General features: G+C 34.4%; 1 protein-coding gene across 1 annotated transcript in view; it reads right to left on the reverse strand.

The window, feature by feature from the left end:
* LOC101900488 (cell adhesion molecule Dscam2) overlaps window positions 1-27418 on the reverse strand; it is a 275819-nt gene that overhangs the window by 97421 nt on the left and 150980 nt on the right. The window contains exon 3 of the mRNA XM_005181985.4: window positions 6438-6633. Coding sequence (XP_005182042.1) covers window positions 6438-6633 — 196 coding nt within the window. The remainder of the gene's footprint in view (window positions 1-6437; window positions 6634-27418) is intronic.

Here is a 27418-nt window from a genome sequence, read left to right on the forward strand (position 1 = left end):
ATTTTGTTGTTGTATTGCAATGAAATTATTTTGTTTTATTCGTTTTGTTGCAGCACTTTTTCTCAGGTTTCCAACTACGTGTCTATGGTACTCAAGCTTCTGCTTTGTGCTCTTCATGCTAGGGTTAGTAGCAGCAGCAGCAACTCTTTTTCGCCAATCTGAAATGACGAGTTGTTTCTTGTTCATGGACACACAATGCTGCTAACAAAGGAAACCATGCATGCACTGGCAATGGCAGTAATGGCAATAATAGTCGGAGTTGAACACCAAGGATATTCCGGTGCACATAAAGGCTTTAACAACAACAACGACGACGGTAACTAAAAACGGAACCTCATCAGAAGCAACAGCAGTAGCGGTAGCAGTACCCACCTTGCCACCATCAAGAAAGCAGAGGAATGCCAATAACCAACACAAGTGAATTGCAGCCAGCCTCAATGTATGCTACATTTTTTGTGGTCGATTGTTATTTTTGTTCTTCTCAGCTTTGGCTTTTGTAGAAGCAACAAACAGAGCCCACTTATGGACAATAAGAAACGTTTAGGGTATTGTTTGTGGCTGACATGAGATGAGCCATGAATGAATGAGGTTATGTACATATGTATGTATGTGTTTGTATGTATGTGTATAGGGATAACAATAACACCAGAAGCAGCAAAAGCTCGAAACCAAATTAAGGTTTATTCAAGTACAACGGGGCGTTTTTTGTGTTATTGTTGTTGTTGCTATGTTGTGTTTTTGCATTCTTTTGCATTGTCCTTCCTTCTGCCAATGTATTAATGGGTTCCCCCTTTTAGCTCAACAATAACAACAAGTGCTTAAGAACTTAATTATAAGAGGACTGGCAACAACAAAAACACAAAGCACATATTGAGTTCATGGTAACATGCAAAAACAAAAAAATGAAGAGCATCACATTTCAGTCCAAGTGAAAGCCTACAACACATTTGAGTTGGAAATTGTTTGCCCCATTTAGTGATGGTTCCAGTGATTAAAATGTCCAAAATGAAATTTGAAACAAAAATTGCCTTGCAGTGATTAGAAACCGAAAACGAAATATTAAAACAAAATAGGATATTCGTTGAAATAAATGTGTATATATACAGTAGTGTCAGGATAACGAGATAGAAGAGGAAGAGGCAAAACTTCAAAAATTGTAGAATCAAGAGTTGACTTCACTCTTAAAGAGCTATCTCCAACACAAATAAAATATCTACAATTTACACTAATTTATATCCTCTACTTCGAGGTTATCATTTCCTTTGTATTACTTCAAAATATTCATCGGAGTCTTCATGACCTATCAGACCACCGAAAAATTCGTTCGAATTGAACAAAGAGTGGAATTTATTGGAATTGGAGAGAGATCTCTTCTGGGAGCAGAAAAAAATTGAACAAACTCAATTTTTCGATGTCGCTCGAATAGGAGAGAGCCTGTTTACCTCGTTTTTGACTGGGAACAATATTCTTTCAAAATCGAGCCGATTCTACTCTTGTAGTTTTTGTCATATCGTTGTTGTATTTCCATGTATATGTGTTTTCTATCTTTCTTCCTTCCTTCTGCTCCCACGCTCATTTTTCAAATATGAGTAATTCACGAGCACTGCCTCACGAAACACAAGAGTGAAGAGTAGACTACGTAAAATCTCACATTCTTCGAGCAACCCTGCTCGCGAGCAAGTTTCGCTCCCGAGTGAAAACAACCAAATCCGTGCAACGTGGAAAACGTTGTTTAGCAAAAATGGGCTGCCTTCTGTTTTTCAGTATTCCCCTTGATTTTACGAAATAATGACAATGCAGGTTCATTATTTGATACCGAACCTGCCGATTTCGTGTAAGTTTAAATTTAAGATGCATTTTTTGACCAAATTAGCTTACATTTGGGAGTCAGGTTCTCAGAGGATATAATTTAGCCCTGCCGAAAACTTCAAATATTTACAAAACTATCCGGTTCCAATCCCATGTATTGGGATATAATTCTGGCATTTCGAAGACGTTTGCAACAGAAAACAAAATAATTTAATTTTTGCCATTCATTTGTCAGTTTGAAATGTTATTATATAAAGATATAGGGAGTGGAGGTTAAGGACTTATAAAATAAAATAAATTGGATATTGTTTCGGAGTCGGAGTCTTTCAAAAATACGGAGTGGTTGGTATTGAATTGGATTCAACCAATTAACACATATAACTATCCCAGGCATTAAATTCATAAGTGCTATGCAAAATCTTAAAATTTATTCAAGTGCGATTAATATTTTTAAGATGGACTCTATGCAATTGATTCTGTAACTAGGTATCCCAATAAACTTTTTAAAGTACAAAAGTCAAAGAGGAAAAAAGTCCCTAAAAAACATTAAAAATATTTTCAATTTTCCCCCAATCAAAAATACAATAAAAATTCGTGTAGATATTTTAATGACCCGAAAATGACTTCTTGCAAAGGATTTAAACATAATCCTCTTCTTGATGAAAATAAAAATGCACCATTATTATCAATGAATAATGTCTATCATAAAAAATGTGTGATGGCAAGACAATTTACTCATCAATTTTATATGGAGCTTCTACATCTATGGCCCCTGAGATCAGTCAAATGATGCAGTACATCCTTTACTCGACATTAAAGTGAAACCATTTTTTACAAAGACAGACAAAAAAACGCAGCTCTCCAGCTCGTCAAGTGAAAAACAATGATTGTTTGCTTTTTTATGTTCCGCACTCATTCCTCTCGCTGTGTTCCTGTTTTATGTTTTATATCAATATTGCACTAAAACCATTTTATTTACTCATAAAACTTCTTAACACTCAATACAAAAGAAATGCAATTTATGTGAATGTAAGCGTTTTATTTCAAACGCTTCTCCCCATCCTACCAACCTATCCACCACTAACCAGGACTTGTCTTTATCATTTCCCATCCACAAAACATAGAACACAACATCAGAAAAAAGCAAGACAACCTGCATAGCTCAGAAAAAAAAGACGAATGGAGACTGCAATTCATACAACTGAGGTTTCGCCAGCGAGTCGCTGCTTGGGGAAAATGCTCATTTAGTAACGTTTATCATAATATGTACATGACTGAGCGTTGCCTGCCAATGCTTGCTTGACTGGCTACATTTTAGCGAAACGAATCCTAGTTCAGGCTTTATTTGGTTTTTGTTTTGTTGTGTTTTTTATTTTTTTTTATTTTCTCTTCTTCTTCTGTTTTGTTGATACAAAAATCCCTTAAGGACTCTGGGACTAGAGTAGCATTTAGAAGCCGGATTTCTGTCTGTGCTACTTATTTGGTGTGATTGTTTGTGTGTGTGCGTTGCGAGCAAAACTTCATTGCACAAACTGCACTGCTCTGAGACTCGGTAGCAGTGGTTTCTTGCACTTAAGTCCTTGCATTCGGTTGTGCTAACCATGGCAAAGATATTTCATTTTGTTATTTCTCGGCAACTAGCTTTGCATTGTTTACTCGCTATTGGGGATAAGCATAAATAAATAACATAAATAAGTAGACTCCTCGTCTCGAGTACACCCCGTTAGCGTCTCTATATCATTGGGCATCCCAAAGGATTGTTACTTTTGTTGAAATATTTATGCATATCTTACTGGGTGAGAATGAAATAAATTCTATTTTCTTCTTTCTTTATGTTCTTGTTTTTTTGTTGTTGTTGTTCATCAAAACCGTACCACAGAGATATGCTTTATGAGATTTGGTTTTTGTGTGCAAAAATCTAAAAATATGCAGCATATTTTCTCTCTTCAAACAGCTGTTTCGAATGACCAACAGCAAATGAAGTGTTTTAATGAATGGCATGAAAAACTTATTTCAATTCCATGCTACGTAACATAATCATAAAGAAAAAATCTAGGATTTCTGAGAAAAATGCACACAATAATATATTTTATAAATTATAAATAGGAAATTTATTAAAAGCATCTGGTATGTGAGTGCAGCAGGAATTAAATTGTTAAGACTTTTGAGTAGTATATTTAAAATAAGCAGGTGTCTTTTAACTCAAAGAGAGAGACAAAGAAGTCAGATGATAGTTAAAGGACAATTCTCAAAAAGTATCATCAGTTTTAAGAATATGTGGTAAAACAGATGCACGGCACAGTGTGTCAAAATTAAACATTTTGTATCACCAATAACAAAATTTAATTTCTTTTTTTCGAAAATTTTACTTGACGTGGTAGAACTATGGGCGAAAATGTAGTAAATATTAAAAAAACAGATACTAGAAAAAAACACAAATAAACAAATATCAGATCTAAGAAGACCTAGAAAAACATACGTCAAAGACATAGAAATATAAAGATGGGACAAGACAGAGTCAAAATATGGCAACCCACTGAACATACTCTGTTGTTATGATATCGTAACAACATAGCTACAAATGTTATGTGATTTAACCCGCTAAGGCTATATGTAATTAATTGGAAAGGTCTATGGAATAGAATTTTGAAACCACGTTTTTAGATTTTTCAATTTTTTATTTGTCTTTCGTTTCTCAAAATGTTTGTTTTATAATAACATGCCTCTGTCATGAGCTGTTTCACAAACCATTTGCTCAAAATGCATTTTGTCTAGTCTTTATCATTTTAGGTCTTTGCATACGTACACTATGTCGAAATGCAGTATTTTGTGTCAACAATGGAATTTTTTTTTATAAGATCGAATTTTTCACTTTTGTTTGTAAAACTCCAGTAAAATAGTCGTGAATACATAAAAAATAAAGTTACAATTTTTTATTTTTTGAATTTCGTAACACTGTGCTTCTGTTTCACTGGTTGTTTTGAAACCTGATGAAGTCTTTTGATATTGTCCTTTAACATAAAAATAAAAATGTTAGGGGTTGTGTTCGTAGGTTAAAAAAGAAAAAAAGACCTTTAACGTTTGTCCATTGAAAGGAAGCTTTCAAAATTGGCAGAAATTCCAATGATTTTACATAGGTCACACAATTGAGAGTTTTTTAGAATTTTTAATACTTCCTTATATACCATAAGGTAGGGGTTATAGAAATTAAGACATTACTTTAGCACCATCCGGAAATAAGGCATAGCCATTATTAATCGACAGAGCATTCAAAGTCATGTTAACACTGTCCGCTAGAGAGGCTATGGAATTTGATGCACAGGTTTGCAATTCGGCACAGCAGTTGTATTATTGAAGACACATTGAGACTACGTTATATGGGCCCAAGTTTGACATTCTCTTACGTTTTCAAACCTTTCAGCCACTATACCACCAAAATCAGCTGTAAATTAATCTTAGGTAGAATCACTTCTCTTCATCTAATTGTTATAGGCTCTCTTTTAAGAATAGTTTCGGAGGTGTTACATGCCAAATCGGACCTCACCTCCTGATTTTAACTTTTGAACCACAATTGCAATTACTGCATTTAGCAATTCCGGTCCACATTTTGTATTAATCCGCATATATGAAAAAAATTAGAACACATCCTCACACCTAGGTTTGATAAAAGTCCTAACGCTAGAGACCAATGCTTAGATTTTTTTTTGACGAGAGCAAAAGACTTTTTCGAAAAATATTAAAATTGCTTAAAGGCCCTGCAATGTCCAATTCGGGTTTTTTTAAGCCAACGTATTTGGCCAAAATTTAATCTCTAACATGATTTAGAGTGTGAAATATTTTAAAAGCAAGTTAGTTACTTAAAACACAAGAGAGTATTACATTCCCATCGTCGCACACAATTAAAATATAATATTTTTCCTAAATAGTATGCTATGCTATATTTCCTAAAAGTATGCTATGAAAAATCTAAACATATTGTGGTGTGTCAATGCCCCTGCAATAAATTCCTTATTCACCCCTTCAGTTTAATATTGCACCACATTAGTGTGCAATGTTTTTTGGTTTGTCTTTCATTTCTCATATACAAAGTTACTTAGTCCCGAGAATCATGGAAATGTAACGGAATGAAAACGGCTGGGGTCAGTAAACTAAGATTAACAGGCTAAAGTAGCCATAGGCTAGGACATACATGATTTCCTATTTAAAAAATTAGATATATTACAAAACAAAAAGAGACCTAATTTGCCCATAATTACTAATGATGAAACATTTTTGGTCTAGAAATTGAATACTGTGAGCCTAACATCCCAAACTTAAACAATTTTGCTGCTTCACTTGTTTCGTCTCCATATATTTTCCTAGTCTTAAAAAATATCTTCTATAAAGAACAACTGCGATTTTTCTCATGATAAAAATGTGATTTAGGTAAAACAAAATATTTCAATACATTTTTAATTTTGTTTTAAATTTTGAATAATTATCAATGAAGTTATTGCAAAATCATATTTAATTTTTTTCCGTTTGGAAGTAGTTTCTGATTTAAAAATTGTAGTTTGATGAACGACTACCCTGATGCTGGCTTTTATATATTAAATTAAATTGTTAGGAGAAATAATAAAAGTACTTACCTATAGCCTGAATTTAGTTGGACATCACCAATGGCTACATTTTCAAAGAGGGCCGGATTCGCTGTCCATCTGGCCCAGTAAAATGTGAAATCATCGGCATCGTATTGATCTGTAAAACGGCATTTTAATGTGAGATCTGATTTTTCTCTTGTATCCAGAGATTCATCGGCAATTGTTGAGGAGAGAACTGTCAATCCTGGTATGAGAGAAAAAGAAAGTAAAAACTAAGAATGATGGTAAACCAAAAAAGAGACATTTTTAATAAATTAACAAAAGAGTGTTTTAAAAACGGCAGTGCCATTAAAAATTCAGGAGATGCTTGTAATGTATTTTGTTTTTTTCGTTCTTTATTGGGAATTTTAAATTTATAATTAGAATTATACAATCACTTAAGTTTGCAAAGAGGTTTATCTGTTAAAATATGAATCTTAATTATATGTACAAAACATTTTAATCTAAGCCAAGTAAGATTATTAGCAAAAACTGTGAAAGTAAAGCACTTTTGATCGAATTTTGCACCCCTCCGAAAAACTCGCTCGAATTTGTACAAAGAGTGAAACTCACTCGAATTCGAGCGAGAGCGCTCCTGGGAGCCGAAAAAATGAGCAAACTCAATTTTTCGATGTTGCTCGTTTTTCAGCGGGAGCAAAATTCTTTCGACATCGAGCGGATTCAACTCTCGTCGAGCACTCCATTAGTTTTTGTCATACCGTTGTTGTATTTCTATGTAAAGGTATTTTTCTTGCAAGATCTCACCCCACTTCCTACTCTTTTTCCCTTCTTTTACAGTACACATCAACATCAAAATCCGTTTGCTATCACACACACATGCACACACAAATCAGAAAATAAAATATTTTTCACTCTTCTTCTATTTTGAGCGATTTTGCTCCCATTCCAATTTTTCCAACAAGAAGTCACTCGAGAGTGCTTAAACAAAATAGTAAAGAGAGAGACTCTATAAAAGGATACTCACTCTTCGAGCAATCTTACTCGCGAGCAAGTTTCGTTGCCGTGTGAAAATGAGCAAATCTCTGCTCTGATATTTAATCACTTGTCATAATATTTTTACTACAAGGGGAAAGTAAATTTTATATTTTTATTATTATATCCTATTGAGTAACATTTTTGGGGTTTCCAAACAACCAATTAATGGCTTACATGCTTCTATGACCCCAACTATGAAGTGGAATTACAAACTTCTTTTTTTTTAAAAACTCCTAACTTATCCTTGACATACTTCATCCTGTTAAAATGTTACAAACTACATTTTCCAGATACCACCACTTCAACGTTACCTTTTTTTCGTGAAATCCCCAAACCTTAGCATTCTTTTGTTACGCATATGAGAAAATTTCCCATGAAATTCCTTGACCTTTTCTGTTTCTTTTCTTATTTGGCTTTTCCTTTCATCCGTTTGCCTTTGAGGTTTTCAAAAAGGGTCGTTTTCGGGCTATACTCCTTCAACACTCCATGAAAATGCCAATTTTGCAATTCATCAAACATTTCGGACATAAGAGGAGGCATTTATACTAGATTAGAATGTTGTAACGGGAGAAAATGGGGAAAACCTTGCTCAAAAAGAAAGTAAGCTAGAAAACTAATTCTTAGATTATGTTGTCGCTAAAAATGAAAGAGCTAAGGTAAAAGGACTTTGAAATGGAATACAACAAAACACACGCACACACACACACAAGGATGGTTGTGAGATTTTCTCCCTCTCCCCAACGAAGAGGAGAAAAAAATGTTGAAACCGAAAAAAAACGTTTGACCGTAAAAATTGTTACAAACGTATTATGAATCTCAATCACCTGGAAGAGTCGTTAGGTATTATGGCTAAGCTCCGTACCAACTTACCAACACATACATCCTTTCACACGCACACACACACACAATCAAGTTATTTGTCCTCAATGGATTTTAGTTTAAACACAAGATTCATTGCCTTTTTTCTGGCCTTTGCCTAACCGGAAAATCAAATCGAAATGCAAACCCTGTCCCAACAGCATAAAAGGAAAATACAAAAAAAGAAACAGGGAATGTGGAGAGGATAAAAATAACAACAGCAACGAATTTGTGACTGTAGGTTAGGATCTATATTCCGATTTTCCAAGCAAGTGAATGTCCCAGAGTAGATGTTATATTTTGCTGATTAAGACACATACACACGTGTCCACATCATGCCGGTGTGGCGGCGTGTGGCAATGCGGTCGGTCTGGAGCGGAAACCTGATTATGAAATCAGTGAGAAAGCAGCAAGCATCGAGAAATATCATACTTGTGCAAGCAATTCGTGTTTGAGATACCAATTCGGTTTTGACTTTAAACAAATTTCTTAACAACATCCGTTATTGATTTTATTGGCCGATTACTTAGGTTTATACTCAAATAAAAAAGTTTTACTGGTCAGGCAGTACGTCGGCCAGTCGGAAAAAAGGATACTTTGTCATTTTTATTGTTGAAGGTCAGAGTCAGTTAACGAATGCCAAAGAAAGCGAAAAGTTTCTTTCTTTGTTTTTGTGACCATTTGTAAAATGGTTTGTTAAGCATATTTCATGGTTGTCAGGCATAAATAATAAAGGGGGAGGATGGTCATCTCAAAAGATGCCCTAGAAAATTAACCACCAAAAAATATGAACAAAAAACCCATTAAAATATGTTTGGCCACTAATGAAAATAAAAAAGAAAAAAACAACAGAGATGAACACATGCGATGATCCAATGTATTGTTCCAGACAAAAGGGTTCAAAAACAAATGTCCATTATCCTTAATGGAAATTTTGATAAGATTACAATATAAATTACCCACTGACACACTCAAAGGGTTCTCGGGGAAATAAGTTCATAGATTTTCAATGATTTAACGCTCAAACAGGAAGCAATGTTTTACGTTTAATGGTCTCTTTCTCTCTCTCTGTCATGGACTATGGACCTTGTCAGACAGTGAACCGACAAAACTTCAGGCGATAAAGGGAAAACATATTTCATATTAATTGAATGAGAATTATAGAAATATGTGATACTGAGGCAAGGGGTTGCAAAAGAATACGTCTAATGTCTAAGTTTGGCCGACATAAAACCGGTTACAAGTACAGATGAATTTTTGTTAGATCTTGTGTGGTTGGGGAGACTTTGGTGGGTTACATATCTTAGTGAGATTTTATGCAGACGCTGTATTCTATAGAAAACACCTTAAAAAAATTTTCACATATATCATCCTTTCTGGCAATCAATGGACCGAAATTATTTTAGAAGTATTTTTAGGGAAGCTTATGTGTATGTCGTGGGGCTCCTTGTGATTTAAGAGAAAAGTACTTTTTAAAGACTGAATACACATAATGTAGGAATCATATGTAAATCTACTTTTCTACATTTATGTTAAGGATTTTCATAACATACTTTAAGGCGTTTCACGCAACTTGTTATCTGAAATGAAACGCTTTAGATGCTATAATATATATTAATACAGGGTGCGATGAAAAAACTGCAACCAACTTCAGACTGCTGTCATTTCTAAGCCACTCTTCCGACAGCGTTTAAAATTATTCCAGTGACAGCTGATTATATTGTTTATAAGCGTACAAAAGCATTTTGGTGAGAATTTTCCAGAAAAAAGTTATTCGTGATGGAATTCATGCGTGATTTCTTTATATTTCGCTGGAAAACCAAGAGTGGCTATCGTTAGAGCACTCCAGCATTTAAATGTTAATAAATCTTTTATGTCTCCTACCATCGCTCGTTACCGTGATACTGGTAGCGTAGCCCGACGTCAAGGAAATGGACGGAAGAAAACAGGAACATCAGCAGAAATGGCCGAAATTGCTCGTGAGCTGAACATATCGCAATAATCCATTCAGCAAATATTGAAAAATGGCATTCCAAAGGACTAAAGAGTTGCTTAGCTTGGCCGAAAGTGGTGAACTGCCGAATTTGGTTTTCTCCGATGAGAAACATTCGTTGTCCTGCAGTTTGTAAACAAACAAAATGATCGTTTTTACTTGCCGAAGAGGTCAGCTGAAAATGTGTACCCTCGGTTTGCCAACAAATCTCAAGCGCCGGCCATGGTGATAGTGTGGGCCGCCCTAACAGCCGATGGTCGCTCTCCGCTCGTATTAATCGACCGTGGCGTCAGAATAAATGCCAAATATTATCGCGAAAATATTCTGGAAGGTGTATTACAGCCTTGGGCACGCAAAGATTTTGGCCGCAGGCAAATGTGGTTCCTCGCTTCATTTCTAGCGCACAATGGCCAACAAAATCTCCGGATACCAATCCGTTGGACTATTGTGTCTGGAGTATTTTGGAAACAAGGTTGGCACTAAAAAATACCAAAGTGTCGATCACCTCATGCAAGCGCTTCGCCGGGAATGGGAGAAAATACCGCAGAGCAATATTCGGGCAGCGTGTGACGGTTCATTGCCCGTTTGAAGGCAATAATTTAATGCCAAAGGAGACCAATTCGAACAAATCCAAACTTATTCTAAAATTTGATGCTATTTCCGACATTTTTTGCATTCTAGAGTAATTTTCACAGACCGACGGACATGGTTACTTGTTTAAGCCTAAAACGGAATGGCAGAGTGTTGTGGAAGGTATAGTAAATAGACCCCCGGGGCTTATGTGAGGGCATTTTCGAAGTTTTTTTTTTTAAATTGTGAAAAGGTTAATATTGAGAAAAAATTTATATATTGTGGCGAAAATGCCTGAATGTGGATCTATGTAGCTCTTTTTAATTCTATGGATTCTAGCTATGATATAAACCTTTGTGTGTCAAATTTAAAATATCTTTGTACGATAATTCTAGTGTCATTAAAGGGGACCAACGAAGATTGCTAAATCAACTTAAAATTTGAGGCTTTTGGAAGTCAAAACTATGGATGTTAGGTATTTTGTATTTGTATACTACATCGCTGGATAACCTTGTTGATTCCTATCTTAGGACAGACAGCCTTTCTTTAATGAATATCAACATTTGAAAGTAGACATTTTTTCGTTTTATTTGAAATACTCATTTAGAAAATCATTTTTGGAGTATTTACTTCAAATAAAAAACCCGTAGAAATTAAAATATATTTTTCGGTTTTCATTCAACTTTCTTACACCAAATCAAACAGAAATAAAATTAAACGCTACTTCGAATATCATTTTTAAAAAGTTCACGAGAGAAAATAACAATACCACATTGTTCACATTCAAGTTCACTGTGGAAACACAATCTTCTGGTTATTTACATTTCTTGAAAGTAAACAAAAAAGGAAAAGGAGAAAAAATACAAATATGTATGGCCATCAATGTCCTTGTCTCAAAAGAAACACGTGGAAATACTCGGGACAAATAGAACCCTTCAACGCTCGTACACGCACACACACACCATCATTATTGTTTGCTTACCCAACAAAATGTGGTAGATATTGGAGGGGATAGGAGAAAAAGGTTACGTCTGGGCCAACTCACCTTGTCCTACCACCACCCAACAAAGTCAACTCTATGCTAAGTGCTTAAGAAGTTTATGGCTCAATATTTTACATAAATAATAAATGAATTGACTACAATGATATGGGTGGTTGCATTTCTTCCTTGGGGGGAAAAGAAAATAACTTAAAAGTTCCCGACAAAGAGGATTAAAATGTTTCAGTTAAACTTGGGAAGCATTTTCTTTGAATGCCATTACAATAATGGCCAATATGTTGAAGAGGTGGTGTGGGGTACAAGTTTTTCCGCTACGACAGAGCTGGCGACTTTTAGTGTAAATAGCAACAGTAATCGCCAAATTGTCAAAAGCTAGATGTCATAAATAAAACAATGATATGATTTTATGCTTACGTCGAGCGAGTGAGGGGGATGCAAAAGTGCTTAACCCTTTCGAAGGGTACAAGTATCAAAAGTTAATAGAAACTATCGATAGGTATTACATAGGTTACACTGTGATGAGCTAAAATTTATTAGTGTGATCAATAAGCAATTAACTTCAAATTTTTCTTTCTCCTTTGTCATTATTCTCCCATTACCAAAGAGGAAGATTCCGTATTGATTTTGCCATTATAAAACGTCATTAGGCCGCATGAGGCATAATTTGTTACTCAAATATGTATGTCAAATTCTACATAAGCTTAAAACCAATATTTTGAATTCTTGTCTTACGAAGATGAACAACATCTCGAACAAACATTTCGAAATGTTGCAAACGACAATATAAACTTATCCTCCATCTTCGGGTTAAGCAGAAGCAAAAAAATGGAAAAAATGTGCCCGAGCAAGTCACATGACAGCAATATAATTGTCATTTTTCTTTAACATTTCTCTTTTGGAGTTTGCTTTCCTTTCGATTACTTTTTCTTTTTTCTTCCAACCATTAGTCAATGCAACTTCATCACAAGCTTTGCCATGTCTCTTCCTACCAAGAGTTGGCTAAAGCGACAAATTTATGTTGAAACTTTGTCGCGTCACAAGATTTAAAGATTTCATTTTTATGATTTTTTTTTTGTTTTATTATAAATGTTCATTTTGTGAGGAGCATGTAGCTCAAAAGGAGAGAAGAAAAACGACAAAAATTGCAGTTTTGAAGTCAGCCAGTAAATGTTGTATTTTTGAGCGCTTGAATGTTAGATTGTGTCCATGGCTCGTGCCATATTTAACTGATGTAATTTAAACGTTATTTGAAAGTTACAAATACAAAATGTACAATGACACATGAACGGAAATCCCTTCCTTATATATATATATATATATATATATATATATATATATATATATATATATATATATATATATGTATATATATATATATATATATATATATATATATATATATATATATATATATATATATATATATATATATATATATACCTACATATTTATACCCTCCACCTTGAAAAGGACGGTATATTAACTTTTTCAGTCCGTTTGTAACATCCCTAAATATTCGTCGTAGACCCCATAAAGTATGTACATTCATGATCAGCATAAAATTCCAAGTCGATTTAACGATGTCCGCCTGTCGGTCGGTCTGTTGAAATCACGATACATTGACGTAGAGCCTCAAAATGAGGCAACAAAAAATTGCATTGTGAGATATATCGGTCCACGTTTTGCTATAGCCGCCATATAACGGTACCTCCCGATATTCGATATTTTAATGCTTTTCCCCACATTTTTTACCGATTTGTCTAAAAATTAGTATTTGTTGATCATAATAAGTTCTAGCTCCGATGGCGAAAGATTCTACGTATTGGTCCACGTTTTTGTATAGCTCCCGATATTCGCTATTTTGATGATTTACGCCACATTTTTCACGGATTTGTCTTTCGTAATGGGTCCTAGCTCCGGTGGCAGAACATTGAATATTTAGGTCTACGTTTTCCTATAGCACGCATTTAACGATACCCACGAATATTCGGTATTTTGATCATCTTAGTCACATTTACTTACAAAATTATTTTAAATTTGGTATTTAAGAAGATTTGGTAGATGACAATCCTTTAAGATTAAAAATGTCTATGGAGGCCATACTGGTATGGTAACACCCTTTATGGTTTTTGAAAAAATTAACAGCATTATCTAAACGGTCTTACTGGTATTCGTAGTTTAAAGTGGAACACGTTTGAATTCAGATACTTTTCTATAAAAATTTTTCTTTATTCAAAGGTGGAGGGTATTAAAAGTGCGGCCAGGCCGAACTTAATGTTTTTTACTACTTAAGTAAAATTTTGAAAATTTTGGATCACAAAGGTTATGTTGAATATACAAAAAAGAAAACATATATTAAAAATAACTGTCCACAAATAAATTGTATTAATATGTTCCTCAAACAACCTAATTTAACTTCGGCAGGTTTCCTGAATATTATCCTTTTTGTATGATTTTAAATTGTATGGCCTTAAATAGTTATTGAAATATAATTTCTTAACCATTTCCCATTCAAAGAGAGACAATACGATAGAATGAGACAATGTTATAAAATTACAACTCGACAAATACAATGGACAAATGGGAGAGAGAAAATCCATCATTACTATCAGACAGTCTACAGGCAGCAGTGACAAGGAACGACAGATTGTGACATCATGTGGAAAATGCAATGGCAATGGCGCTCGGAGTGCAAAAATACACTAACACACAGATATAAATCAAATACCCCCCTCCCAATTCCCATTGTTTCGAAAGTGAAACGTGAAATTGCAATTCGCATTATTCCTGTAAAACTTTTTAACTTGCCCGAAAGCCTTCAGTTTTCATCGGGAGCAAGAAAAGAGGATATTCCGTTTCCCCTCCCTATAAAAAAACGACATTAATTTTTCAATTAGCATCAGCAAGACATACACACGGAGCGCAAGGAAGATGAGTTGAAATAAAAAGAAATGTTACGAAGACATTTAATTGAAAAATATGGCAATTATCAGGAAAATAGTGCCAAAGAAACGCAGCAAAAGAAAGGAAGGAAGGATGATACCTTATGGTGCTCGCGTCAAAAACTGAACAAAGGATGTTGAAATTAAAAAGGAAATCGTACGACTTGAGCCTGGAAAAATCAAAATCTCGATTAATAAGAAATCTATCTTCCAATGCAAGGGGTTAAAAAAAATATAAAATTTTATTTTTTTTTTTATAATTACAGTTTAATTAATTCAATTGCAATTGGCAGGGAAAATATGTCGGCTGTTATCGTTTTGCCCGCCAGTGTTGTACATTGACATAATCAGGTGCGATAGTCTGTACTTGTGACACAAATAAAAAATATAAAAAATTTACATATACACTTGCATACGTACCATTTCAAAACCCACTACAAAAAAAATTAACTTTTCAATGTAAAATATAGGAAAATGGCAGAAAAGTAGGCATTTGGAAGGGAAACTCAAACAGCTTATATATCCTTAAAACAATTGATGTTATAATGCATTAATCTGTATTTCAAGATAAACAAGGGAAAAACAATTGATGGAAATATATGGCAAAAGTTAAATAAGTGTACCCAGCTAACCAAATTGGCAGAACTCGCGCAGATTCGGTTGAAACTATATATTTTGAATCTGATATCGTATCACTTAAAGTGGTGGATGCAATCCCTAGCTGAAACTTCGGAGAGAACTCCAAAATATGTGACGATTTTTACATATTCCTGTCCAAATTCTAGCTGGAAACCTAAAGAGTATACAACCTAACTAAAGTGCACACACATAAACCAATTAATTTAAATCTGAGTAGAGACAATTCATTAGGTAGAGAAAATCCTTAGAATTAAAATCCTTAAATCCTTTCAAGTATCAAAAGAGTCAGTCTTTAACCCTATTCTGTTCTTGTAATAATTTTTAATAAACGTATGAGCTGTTGGTGTTTTTTTATTGCCCTAACCGAAGTAAGGGATCAATCCTGAGATACTGAGGCATAAAACATGTTTGTAGCAAAGCTACGAAATGTTTTTTTTTTCTCTCTACTCAAATTCGAGCTGGCATATTTCGACGAGTAAGAAAAAAAAAGAAATATTGAATGCTCTAGTTTGTTATGCCACTCGAATAAGAGCGAGTACGTTTTGCTCCTTTTCGTGTGAGAGTAAAATTGGCTCGAAATCAAGCAGATTTTACCCTTGCTAGCTTTTCCACTCGCATGCGCTGTTTAAATATGGTTCTACTCTATTTCGAACATGTTAACTACCACTATTATTTTAAAAAATGAGCGAAACGAGCTTCCTTACATGAACCAACAGAGAGCAGGCTAAACTTAGGGGAAGACTGGTACTCTACGAGCACTCCCACTTTCGAATATGTTTTACTCTGAGTAAAGACGAGCAAATCAGAGCTGTGGTCATTACAAAACGATGTTGTAAAATTAAAATAAGAATTACGATCGAAATGTTTAAACACACGTTCAGTGAGAAGGGAGAGTTGGAAACAAGAACCTCTCAGACTAAACATTGAACAAAAAAAATGATTTGAATTATGGTTTCGTACATAAGGAACTTAGGAACAATTATTTTAATCTCCTACACCATTTCTAGAAAATAAGCGGTAGAAAGGATATGTGAAAAGGGCAAAACTCATTTATTAGGGATTGTGGCGCCCAAATGCAAAGTAAAAAAAGAGAAAGTTGTAACATAAATTTTAAATTTTATATAATTTTTAAATTTGTACGAAATTTTCATATTTTGGAAAATATAACCGAAAGAATTTGTTCATGAATTTAAAGAAAAATTAAATAACTTTTGGCAATTTCAGGTTTCAAAATGTTCAAGATAACTTAAAAAAAATAATATGCAAAGAAGAGCTTTTCTTTGAATTTTCAGAAAAATTACTAACATTAATTTCTTTCGCTATTATTTTCAAGAGATTATGTTTCCAGTTTATACTAAATTAAAAAGAAAGATATACTATATATGTTTATTGGGTTAAAACTATAACCGATGATACCAATCAATAGTCGTTGTATATTATGTACATACCAATGTAAATACACGAGTATGTTGGTTATACATATGCATTTGTTAAATATTATTGAATAAATTGTAATGAATATACTCCAGCCGATGGATCAATTCAACATGGGAAGGTAAAAACAAATTTAAATCCAAAAGGGATTTCAGTTTTTAAATAAAATATCGTTTTGATTATTTTAAACAATACCTAATAGGACTGCACTAATACACACACATTTTTTAAATATCACACAGAAGCTCACATTGTGTGTAGTAAATACTGAATTTACAAAAATGAAAAAAAAGGATTCTCATAAATCGATATTCAAAATGTCTAGTTGGCAGAGAAAAATTCAAAGGATTACAAACATAAAACAAAAATACAACATTTTCGGTTTTCGTTATGGTTTTTCTCCTTTTTTTGACAATTTGCCAATGAATACAAAAGGAAAATTCAATGATTACTTACGATTAGTATTTATTGATTATTGTTGTTGCGTGTGTATGTGTGTACATGCATATGTAAATGTCCCAAAGACTTTATAGAGAGAATTGACCATTTTTACCAATTGAACTATGAATGTGATTTTGGTTTATTGATTGGACGTTTCCTTTTCACATTTGTTTTTGGGTTTTGACAAAATGCCAGAATACCAAAAAGGAAATTCGTTCATAAATACATACATGGACACAATGTAAAAATATTGTAAATTTCTGCATTGTATTTTCCAGGATGTGGACAATACAAAAAATGGGAAAATATAATTATTTTTGGAAAATATTGTCTTTGAAAAATTTTGCAATTTTCATTAAAGAAAAAACATGATGTCATATACATACGTATGTATGCATTTACGTTGTGTGCACTAGCCCTCTCATTTGTGTGGTATACCATTGAAATAATAATTTCAACTGTTATACATTCCCAGCACGCCATTATGCGTGAATTGTCGGCCTACGTTTTTTTGTCGGACACTTAATAATGGTAGCAGTTTTAAACAATTTTCCCGTGTTGCACTTGACGTTTTTAGCTCCATTATGATAAAAATCTACTTGCAACCATAAAACTCCCTGGGTACGAACGGAATGGCGAAGAAAAAGTCAAAATCGTGCAAAAAATTGCAAATCATTCATTGTTAACGGCCAACAGTATACCGCAAATGGTTTTAGGAAATATAACAAATAATTGCTGCAATTATTAAAAAAATTCAAAAAAAAGGAAGAAAAGAAATTGAACTTTGTAAAACAAAGACTAGTACATGTATACTATATATCCAAGCACTTTTACTGTGGGGCGCACATAATAGTTTTAAAGTTGAAATTTGACTTTCGGCCAAGGAGTTAAACGCGTTTATGGCAACTTCTTCTTGTGTGAAATCGGGAAGTGAACTTTTTTGAATAAATTTAGCTTTTTTTCCTAGGGGTAGATTTTTTATTCTTATGCGATCCAGCTATGCAACTAACCAAACATGCAGATCTAACAAGAAAAAACGAGGGCCGGGTCGAACTTTTTATACCCTCCATCAGTATGTTTATCAATGGTACCTTTATATATATGTGGCTATATCAATTAGTGGACCTTAATCGAACATTTTACGCAAGAAGAGACAGAACCCTTAATGTAAAAATTCAGATTGTTTGGAAATTGTGACAGAAAATGATTTGTTTGGAAATTGTGGAAGAAACCTCAAAAATACCGAAAATCGAGGGTACCGTTATATGGGAGCTATAGCAATTAGTGGACCTTAATCAAACATCTGTCGCAGAAAAGAGCAGACCTTTCAAGAACCCCAAATGCCAAGTTTCAGCCGATTTGTTTGAAAACTGAGAACCTTCAAAATACCGAAAATCTCGAGATACCGTTATATGGGGCTATACCTAAGCGTGGTCCAATATGGCTCATTTTAAAAACCAATCAGCTTGCATATACACCTGAGTCTGTTTTTACACGGTCTTTTTGTACACGGTTTTGATATAACACGGTTTGAAAATTGAATATTTTTAATTTTTTTACACGATTTTATTCCATTTAGCACGATTTGAAATGTTATGTACTTAAATTTTTAAATTTAAATTTAATTTTAACGCATTAAGATAAAATGTAAGCCAAAAATATTTTGTATTTATTCAGTTATTTATGTTTTTTAATTTTGTTAAACATTTTATGTATCCCTAAAAGGAAATGTCAGATAAAAAACTAAAAGAGAAGGCAATTTCTTTGGAAACCAAGATTAAAATTTTAGATCGCCTTCGAAATGGAGAAGGCCCAACTGCTCTTGGTAAAACGTTCGCTTTAAATGAAGCCACAATAAGAACTATAAAGAAAAATGAAATTGCAATTAAGCAATCGGTGATTTCATGAATTCTTGTTCTTGTTTTATTTTTCACTAATTTTAATAGGTTTTAGAGATTAGGAACAAATCACCCATTTTTGTATAAGACCAATGTCTTTTTTACACGGTTTTTTTTTACACGGCTTCTTCTGGAACCAATCTACCGTGTAAAAACAGACTTAGGTGTGATATAAACCTTTTTCCTAAATTTCAAAGCTCTAGATTAAGTAATGTGGATTCTATTGTGATTTCAACAGACAGACGGACATCGTTAAATAGCCTTATAATTTTATTCTCAGGATCAGGAATATATATACTTTTTGGAGTCTCTGACGAATATTTCGAGTTGTTGCAAACGGAATGACAAATTTAATATGCCCTCCATGGTATAAAAATAGCTTATAGGCGATCTTGTAAGTGCCAAAAAAATTGAAAATGGCCGACTTTTGCTCTCGGCTCTCACAAAATTCAATTTTAGGAATTATTAACAAAATATTAAAAACTGAATTTCGTAAGCTGTGATATTTCGAAATGAAGATTTTTTTTTTGTAAAATTTGAATTATTCCCAAATGACCTAGATACGAAGAAATAATAACCTTCATGGGACTCAATACATGTGAAAGTAAGGTAAATTCCCTGGGGTCATGTTCTTCATTTTTACTCAAAATATAATCCTGTTGTAAAATGGTTTTTACCTTCACGATTTTGAACTAATATTGCGTATTTCTGGAACTAAAAATAGAAAAAAATAAATTTGCTCAAGAATCAATCATCATGGTGGTAGTTTGGTAATAACCATTTTACCTAACCCCTTATTTAAAGTAAGAGGTTGGGTAAATAGTACGGACAAAAAGAATTTCACAATCCCATTAATTGGTAAAAATCAGTTTGAAACAGCGACATTAGCAAAGGGTAAATAATTGTCATAACTATCAATGCAGAAAGTGGCATATGCCAACTAATTATTTTTTGTTCTGGTAAAATTATTTAACACAAGTCCACCTCTCTTGCTCTAAATATAAAACAATTGTATTTAAAAATATATTTATTGTGTTGGTAGCTGTTTCGCAAGCAATTTTCTCCGATGGCATATCCATGTCAAATAACCTGAAAGTAGTTACTGGAATCAATTATTAATTGATAGTGAGATTTTTTGCCGGGTCTCTCGATCTCAACCCAATACTAATAAAATCAATAAAATATATAAACTGAAGAACCATAAATTCGAACTAATCATGTACACAATTTTTTTTTGGAAAATTATAAAATTTTGGGTGTTTTCCGGAGAAAAGGTAACCAATCAAATGCCAAAATTTCGAAGCATGGCATGTGAAACAGTTGACTGGCTGCAATGCAATTATTACGTGAGAATTTAAATGCAAAACAATGGCTTTTGTTATTTTCTTTTGGTGTACGGGAAATATCGAGGAAAATTACCATGTATGTGTATGGGTGTATGTGTGTGTGTGTGTGTGTTTTCACAACAACTAAACTTTCAATCTCAAGAGGTAAATACAACATAAACACTCTAGCGGAGTTGTACTAATTCATAAAACAACAACGTTTTACCAACTGGCTCTTGCAGTAGTGGCAGGGCACTCTAATATGGCACGTTCAGACTGTCGGTACATATAAATCCATTCCCCCCTACTTGGTTGCAAACAACAGCAACAACAATAACACAGATTTTCAGAATACCAACTCAATATCATTTGAATGGAAGTAATAGTGTGTGTATGTGTGGGTGGATGGCAGTTGTAAGCTCCGGTTCGGTTGTGCATAGAAAATTGCAGTTGCATGGGGAAACATGTCACGTTAAATGTTTTCTTTGGCAGAAATGCTAGACCAAGCAGCAGGAGAATGGTTGTTCATTTGCAGCAATAATGAATGTCGTCGTCGTCGTCGTCGTCGCCGCCATCGTCATCATCCTCATCCTACATTTATGCATATTCCACATATACATACATGTATAAGTGTTGGGGTATTGAAGAGTGAGCTCAAGATTTGGTGGCATCGTGATATAGCTTTTAAGGCGAGGGAATTGTTGTTAATTGCACTTTTTTGGCACAACACCCGGCTTCACTTCGCTTTGTCTTGCTGCGATCGCTGTGTGTGGTGGGTTCGCCGATGATGGTTTGGTTTCTTGCCGGGTTGCTGTTGTTGTTGGAATGCGTGCAACAGCAGTAGTTTGTTATTGCTTTTGTTGCAAATTGGCACAAGGGAACTTAACGTGAACATGTCGCCGTTCAGTTTTGGGTTCACTTGAGCTGAGCAGGGTCGGTTGTTCGCTCGTTCCTTCACTTATTTTGCTTAACTCGTTTTGAACTTGTTTTTTTTTTCCCCGTGGATTCTTGAATTTTCATAAGCTTCATAATTGGATTTCAGACTTAATTACCGCCAACAATGAAGGGAAAACATAAGACAAACACGAGACAGGCACAGCGAGCAATAGTAGTTGGCCAAAATGGGCGGGGTGGTAGGTTACCGAAATGAAAATATCGTTGCGAAACATAGTTCGTTTCCAAACGATTTTCTCTAGAACTGGGTGCGTGAGTATGTGAACATATGTTGGTTCATATAAGCATATTTTTTAATGCATAAGTATAAGTATATAAGTATGTGTAGCGTTGTTACGTTTGACTGGTTTTAAATCTCTCTGCGCAAAAGGGAAGTATGCAGCCAAGGAAATTATTTCTTCAAAGAAGTAAGAAATAAACATGATTCAAAAACCAGTAGAGAAAGGCAATGAGGCGGATGGGCTTACTATTCGATACCCTACCTCACTATCGGCATCCCAAAAATATATCATGGTATCTTGAAAATAATTTTTTAACGGAATAGCCTATAATTTGCTTGGTAAGCGGCAGAATACTTTTTGGCAAAAATGGAGTGGAATATTTAAATATGTAAAAATATATTTTGTAAATATTATTCTCTTTAGATCAGACAGATTTGCTCGTTTTCACTCGGAAGCGAAACTTGCTCGCGAGTGGGATTGCTCGAAGAGTGGGGGCTTTTTATGAAGTTACTCTTCACTTTTTGTGTGGGAACGCTGCCGAGTCACTCCTGTTTGAAACAATAACCCAATCACTCAAATCATAGCAAAAGTTTGCTCTAAGAGTGAAATCGAGTAGAAAAACTATTTTAGAAAACCTAATTTGATGCTCCCACTCTAAATCGAGCAAGCATCCTCGGCCTTATTCCAACGAAACCAAAAAATTGAATTTAGCTCCTTCTGTTTTTCTACTCTTACGAGTGCTCTCGCTCGACTTGCGAGTTTCATTTGAGCGAGTTCTGGTCCGCTAAAAATGGTTTTGGAATGTGAGAATTTTTTTTTAGGGATCTGTTAATGACCCTGCTAACCACTGTGCAGATACGTGTTTGATGTCTTCGAGCCGAAATTTATGGAAATCAAAATCGAAAAAAAGGCATTATCCCAAAATTTAATGGTTTTCAAAGACTCTCGAGTTGGCCATGTGAAAACTTTCAAATGCAAGATAAATCTACGTTTTCACGAGATTTCATTTCACAAAAAAAAAAGATTTTTTAATTTTTACATATTTCAAAAATGGTGAATAACAAAAAAATATGATTCCAAACTTTAAAATTCATAAATATTTTACTTCACTTTCCATTCAATTAGAATGCAGTGCTTCAATACCCATTTGAAATATGTGTATTAAATTGTGCACGTTTTAAGAAATGAATTTAATAGAAAAATGCCTTAACTACCAAAAACAACACATCCCAAGCTTCTTAAATAACAAAAAAAGGCAACAATGTCGATACCTAAGGAAATCTTTCTTCAAATGACAAGAGTATTGAAAAACTACAACATCTTCGCAAGCATCATATTAAGTTTTCTAACATATTTTTTTTTTTTTTTTTGAGTACCAACTACTAACCATGCCACTTTTCGACCGTTCCTGGCATCTCTCAAGAAAAATAGCTACCAAGGAGGGAGATTCATGGCAATCCATGCATATGCAAAATACCATACAAAGGATAAGAGCTAAATGCATGAAGAAAGAGCAACAAAAAAAAAACGAAAAAGAAAACACGAGCTACTCTTCTTACAGCCAGTATATAGTTTATTGAAATATCAAGATTTATAGTAAATCCTTTAAGTTTGAAAGTGTTGGCAAAAAGATTTATAAACACACATAAGAGAGTAAGCCTGCCTTATTCATCAGGGTGTGTGTGTGTGTGTTTTGTGTGAGCGAAAGTAAGTATCACAACGCTGGGAAAGTTGTGTATATAGAAGAAAGTAAGTGATATAGTAAGATGCCAAACCAAACATAAGGACATACAACTTTGGCACTGCTTAAAGAGAGTAAAAAGGATAGCAGTTCTCCAAAAAAAGAGACTATAGGTCTTCGATACATAACAAAAAATTGTGCCATACATACGAACACAATTTATGTAAAAATGTCTTCATAAAAAAAATAATTCAATGCCCTAGACATCTGGGTAGGTACCTAAAAATGGCAGGGGCCGACTTGCTGACATCTCAATTTCAAAGGACACGTTTTATAGAATTTCTATTTTTCGCTTTTTTAATGGCGGAGTAACGAATTCCTTTTTACACTGACATAATGCAAAAAAAAAAACTGGCAGGACAAAGTAAAGCAAGGAAAAATATAAAAATTCTGTTTTTGATAATATTGTCACACGTTGAATCGCATTTTTTTATTTTTTGTATTTTTTCACTTTGTGAAGCTGAAAATGTACTTCTTTGTGTGTGAGTTATTTTGTTATTACATCAAAGCTTTTTTTCCTGGCAAATCGGCTCAGTGGCTGGCATTTTAGCCATTTGAAGTGAAAATTAACACCTATTGAATACCGCTCTTTTCCAAAAAAAAAAAAAAAAATGTTTTTAAGGGAGCTTGAAATCAATTATTTTTTTTTTAGATTAAATAGCTAACAATTTGTATGGCATGTTTTTTTTTTTTTGTACAAAAAACGCACATGGGTACCGATGTGAAGCTCAATATCAGGTGTTACAGTGTTCATTAAGAGTTCTAAAAAAATAAAATATCTAAAAAATAAAATATAAAAAAATAAAATAAAGCTGGGTTATGTGTTTTATCTCCTCCTTTGTAGCATTATCGAATTTATAATCGAAATGAACTTTGCGGTAAAACGTGCCTCATTGATATAACAGTTTTAGAACCTAGGTCTTTTTGGACCAAATCAGTTTCAGGACATTTGGAGCCGATCTAGGAGTGTCTGTCTGTCTCTCTGACTAACTGGCTGGTGCTCACGCTAACTCTCGAAGGGAATATCCGATTTAGTCCAAACTTGGTAAACCGTAATATTATTATCAAACTTTTATCGAGTTCGGAGATGACACACGTTCTGGCACTTCCCCCACAAAAGGTCAAACTGTTCATCCCATTCTGTTCAAACTTTGCAAATCTTAATATTTCATATCAGGGCTAAATGAGATGTGAAAACGGATAATATCGGTCCACTCCTTCTAGTACATTCCTCTCAAAAAGGGTTAAAATGTTGAATAATCGCAACGCTTATAAAACGTAAAAGAAGGTTCCGAGTGTCTTCAAATTTCGCATATCTCAATATTTCTACCAATTCTAGATCTGATTTGAAAATTGGTAAGATTAAACTCACTCTGGAACTTCAAAAGTTTGACCCCTTTGTGGGGTCCCCCCACAAGGGGACCTATAGGGCTACGGCCAAAATGTCCGTTTCAGGGCATTGTCGCAATACATCTCGAAAAAAATTAAAGAAGCGAAGAGTGTACATATGTCGTCAAAGCCGACTGCTACTTTCAACGTATGTGGTTGGAAGGACATACTATGTGCCTACATTAATCATTACGTGGTAAAGATTAAGACAAACACTCAAAAAAAAGTTATTTTGGCAATGCAGAAGCTGTTTTCTTTCCATTAGCTTTTAATGGGTTATTTAGCAAATATGACTCCCAAAATGTTTGCTGGGCATGAATGCAAGTATCGGTTAAAATACCATTAGTTTTATCATCATTACAATTGAAACAAGTTTTACGCTTTATTCGTAGCTACAACATGTCTGAAATGAGCCCAACTCTTTCACAAAAAAAGACACAATATGCTACGAAAAACTCCAGGGAATCATTTTCTAGCTAAAGCGTGGCATGCTACGCAAAAAAAAACACTCGTGGAAAATTTCAAAACTGGAGCAGAAAAAAAACTTTTTCTCCACATGTTGATGATGAAAAACGCAAATGTCTGTGCGATCGAAAACATAGATTTTTCTAGCTCTCAATTGCAGTTGTTGAAACAAAATTAAGTTTCTTTTTGTTGCTGCTGTTGTTAGTTTTGTTTTGCTGCAACTCTCAGTTGTTCATATGGACAAGCTGATGATGGCCTCTATGATGGGAATGATGCTAGCTAGCTAGTGTGGCTGTCACTTTTTGCAATTGCCAGATAGAATCGCAGGCAATGGTGAATGGAAAAAGTGGGGAAAATGCTGTTGCCTTCAAATTAGAGAACGCTGAAACACACACACACACATACAAACAAAATACCGAAGAAACCAGTTACAGGCATATCCGCTGAAAGTATTTTTCCGCCATTACGTGTGTCATTTGCAAAAAAACAAGCCTTCACTGCAACGAGAAGTGAGGTAATACTAGCGGAGACTGGGGTGGGGGAAACGAAATAACTAAAAGAACATTCGTTATGGTGTATGCATATAAACAAACTGAGATTTGAGTTATGAAAAATATATATTTCACTATTTATGAAAGGAATGGAATGGGAGTAACATGCAAGGGTCATTGAATTGTGACCAGTGAAAATGTTTTGAATTTCTTTATAGGAAATTTGCCACAGAATACCTGAACTCCTATGACGAACATTAATTACAGGTTTTTAGGTGTTACTTATAAAGAAGACTATGAGCTTTTCAATAACCCCTAACGTATCGCAACAACCGGGTTTGACTCTGTCCAATCTACCTTCGAGGAATGATTTTTACATAGATACTCAAATAACTCCTTCCAAGCTTTCGAAATAGTCACTTCCATTTACCGGATGCTGTGCTGTTTTTGTAAATTCGGTTGTCATCGTTGTTGTTTTTTTTTTTCTTCGTAGTTTTTGTTGTTGCAACTTTTTCAAGCATATAATTAGAATAAAATAAACGCCAAAGTAAACATGAAGAGAGAAAGGGAGAAATGAACAAAAAACTTTCATATGAAAAATGGGAACAAGTACTTTTGCTTTTAGGTTCCTGCATATGTACATGCATGCATGAAGGTATATGTTTGTGTGTGTGTGTGCATGTGTGTGTCGTGCATCAACATCCTTGTTAAGCACAGCGAAAAAAAACAGAGAAGAAAATATGTTGCACATATTCATATGCATATAGTATATGGTGTATTCTGAAAAATCGTGCATTGTAGTTATGCGTAAATGTTATATTATCCGCACAAAAAACTCACACACACATACATGCACACATATTCGGTTACATTGTCGTTTTTTTGCATCGCTAACACCAACCAGCCAACTACTAAAACACTAACCCACCCCACCAACATTTCTCCGTAACTGAAAATGTTAGTTTTATTCTTAACACACTTTTCCATTCTGAAGAGCCCTCACCCCTTCTCGAAAACGGAAGGGACCTGATTCTTTAAAAAGGGAAAACTTAGCACTGAAGTAGATGCACTGTGCTTCAAGCATTTCAAGGATACAAAAGTGGAACATTTATGTTACATTCGTGCTGTTGTCAACGATGGTGGCGGCGTGGCTCAGAGCAGCGGCATCATTGGTTGGGTGTCATATGCCCGCTCGCCTGCACCCAGCATGCCAGCCAGCGAGGCAGCCAACAACAACAGGACACTTGTTGAATGTGAGAAGAGAAGCACAGGAAAAAAGAAGAAAACTAATGTAAATAAATTTCGTTAGCTAGCTAGAAAATATGCAGCGACAAATGAAATCAACAACAAAAACAAGAACAACTAAAATCCAACTAAAAAATCACAACAAACCAACCCACTCCAACAGCAGCAACAACAACAACGTAGAGCCAGTGAATGAAATGACGAAAGAGTCCTTAAGAGAGTTAAGCTTAAACAATATGAGGTTGTACAGCATACAATACATAGTTTTGTCAGACATACATACATACAACACTCACACATTCATGTACGTGTGTATGTGAACAATTTCTTAGAACTGTTGTTGTTGCCGTTTCATATTTCTTCCCTATTGCCAAAAACACAAACTTAA

This window comes from Musca domestica, unplaced genomic scaffold, assembly GCF_030504385.1.
Source record: "Musca domestica strain aabys unplaced genomic scaffold, Musca_domestica.polishedcontigs.V.1.1 11, whole genome shotgun sequence".
Classification (NCBI taxonomy): domain Eukaryota; kingdom Metazoa; phylum Arthropoda; class Insecta; order Diptera; family Muscidae; genus Musca; species Musca domestica.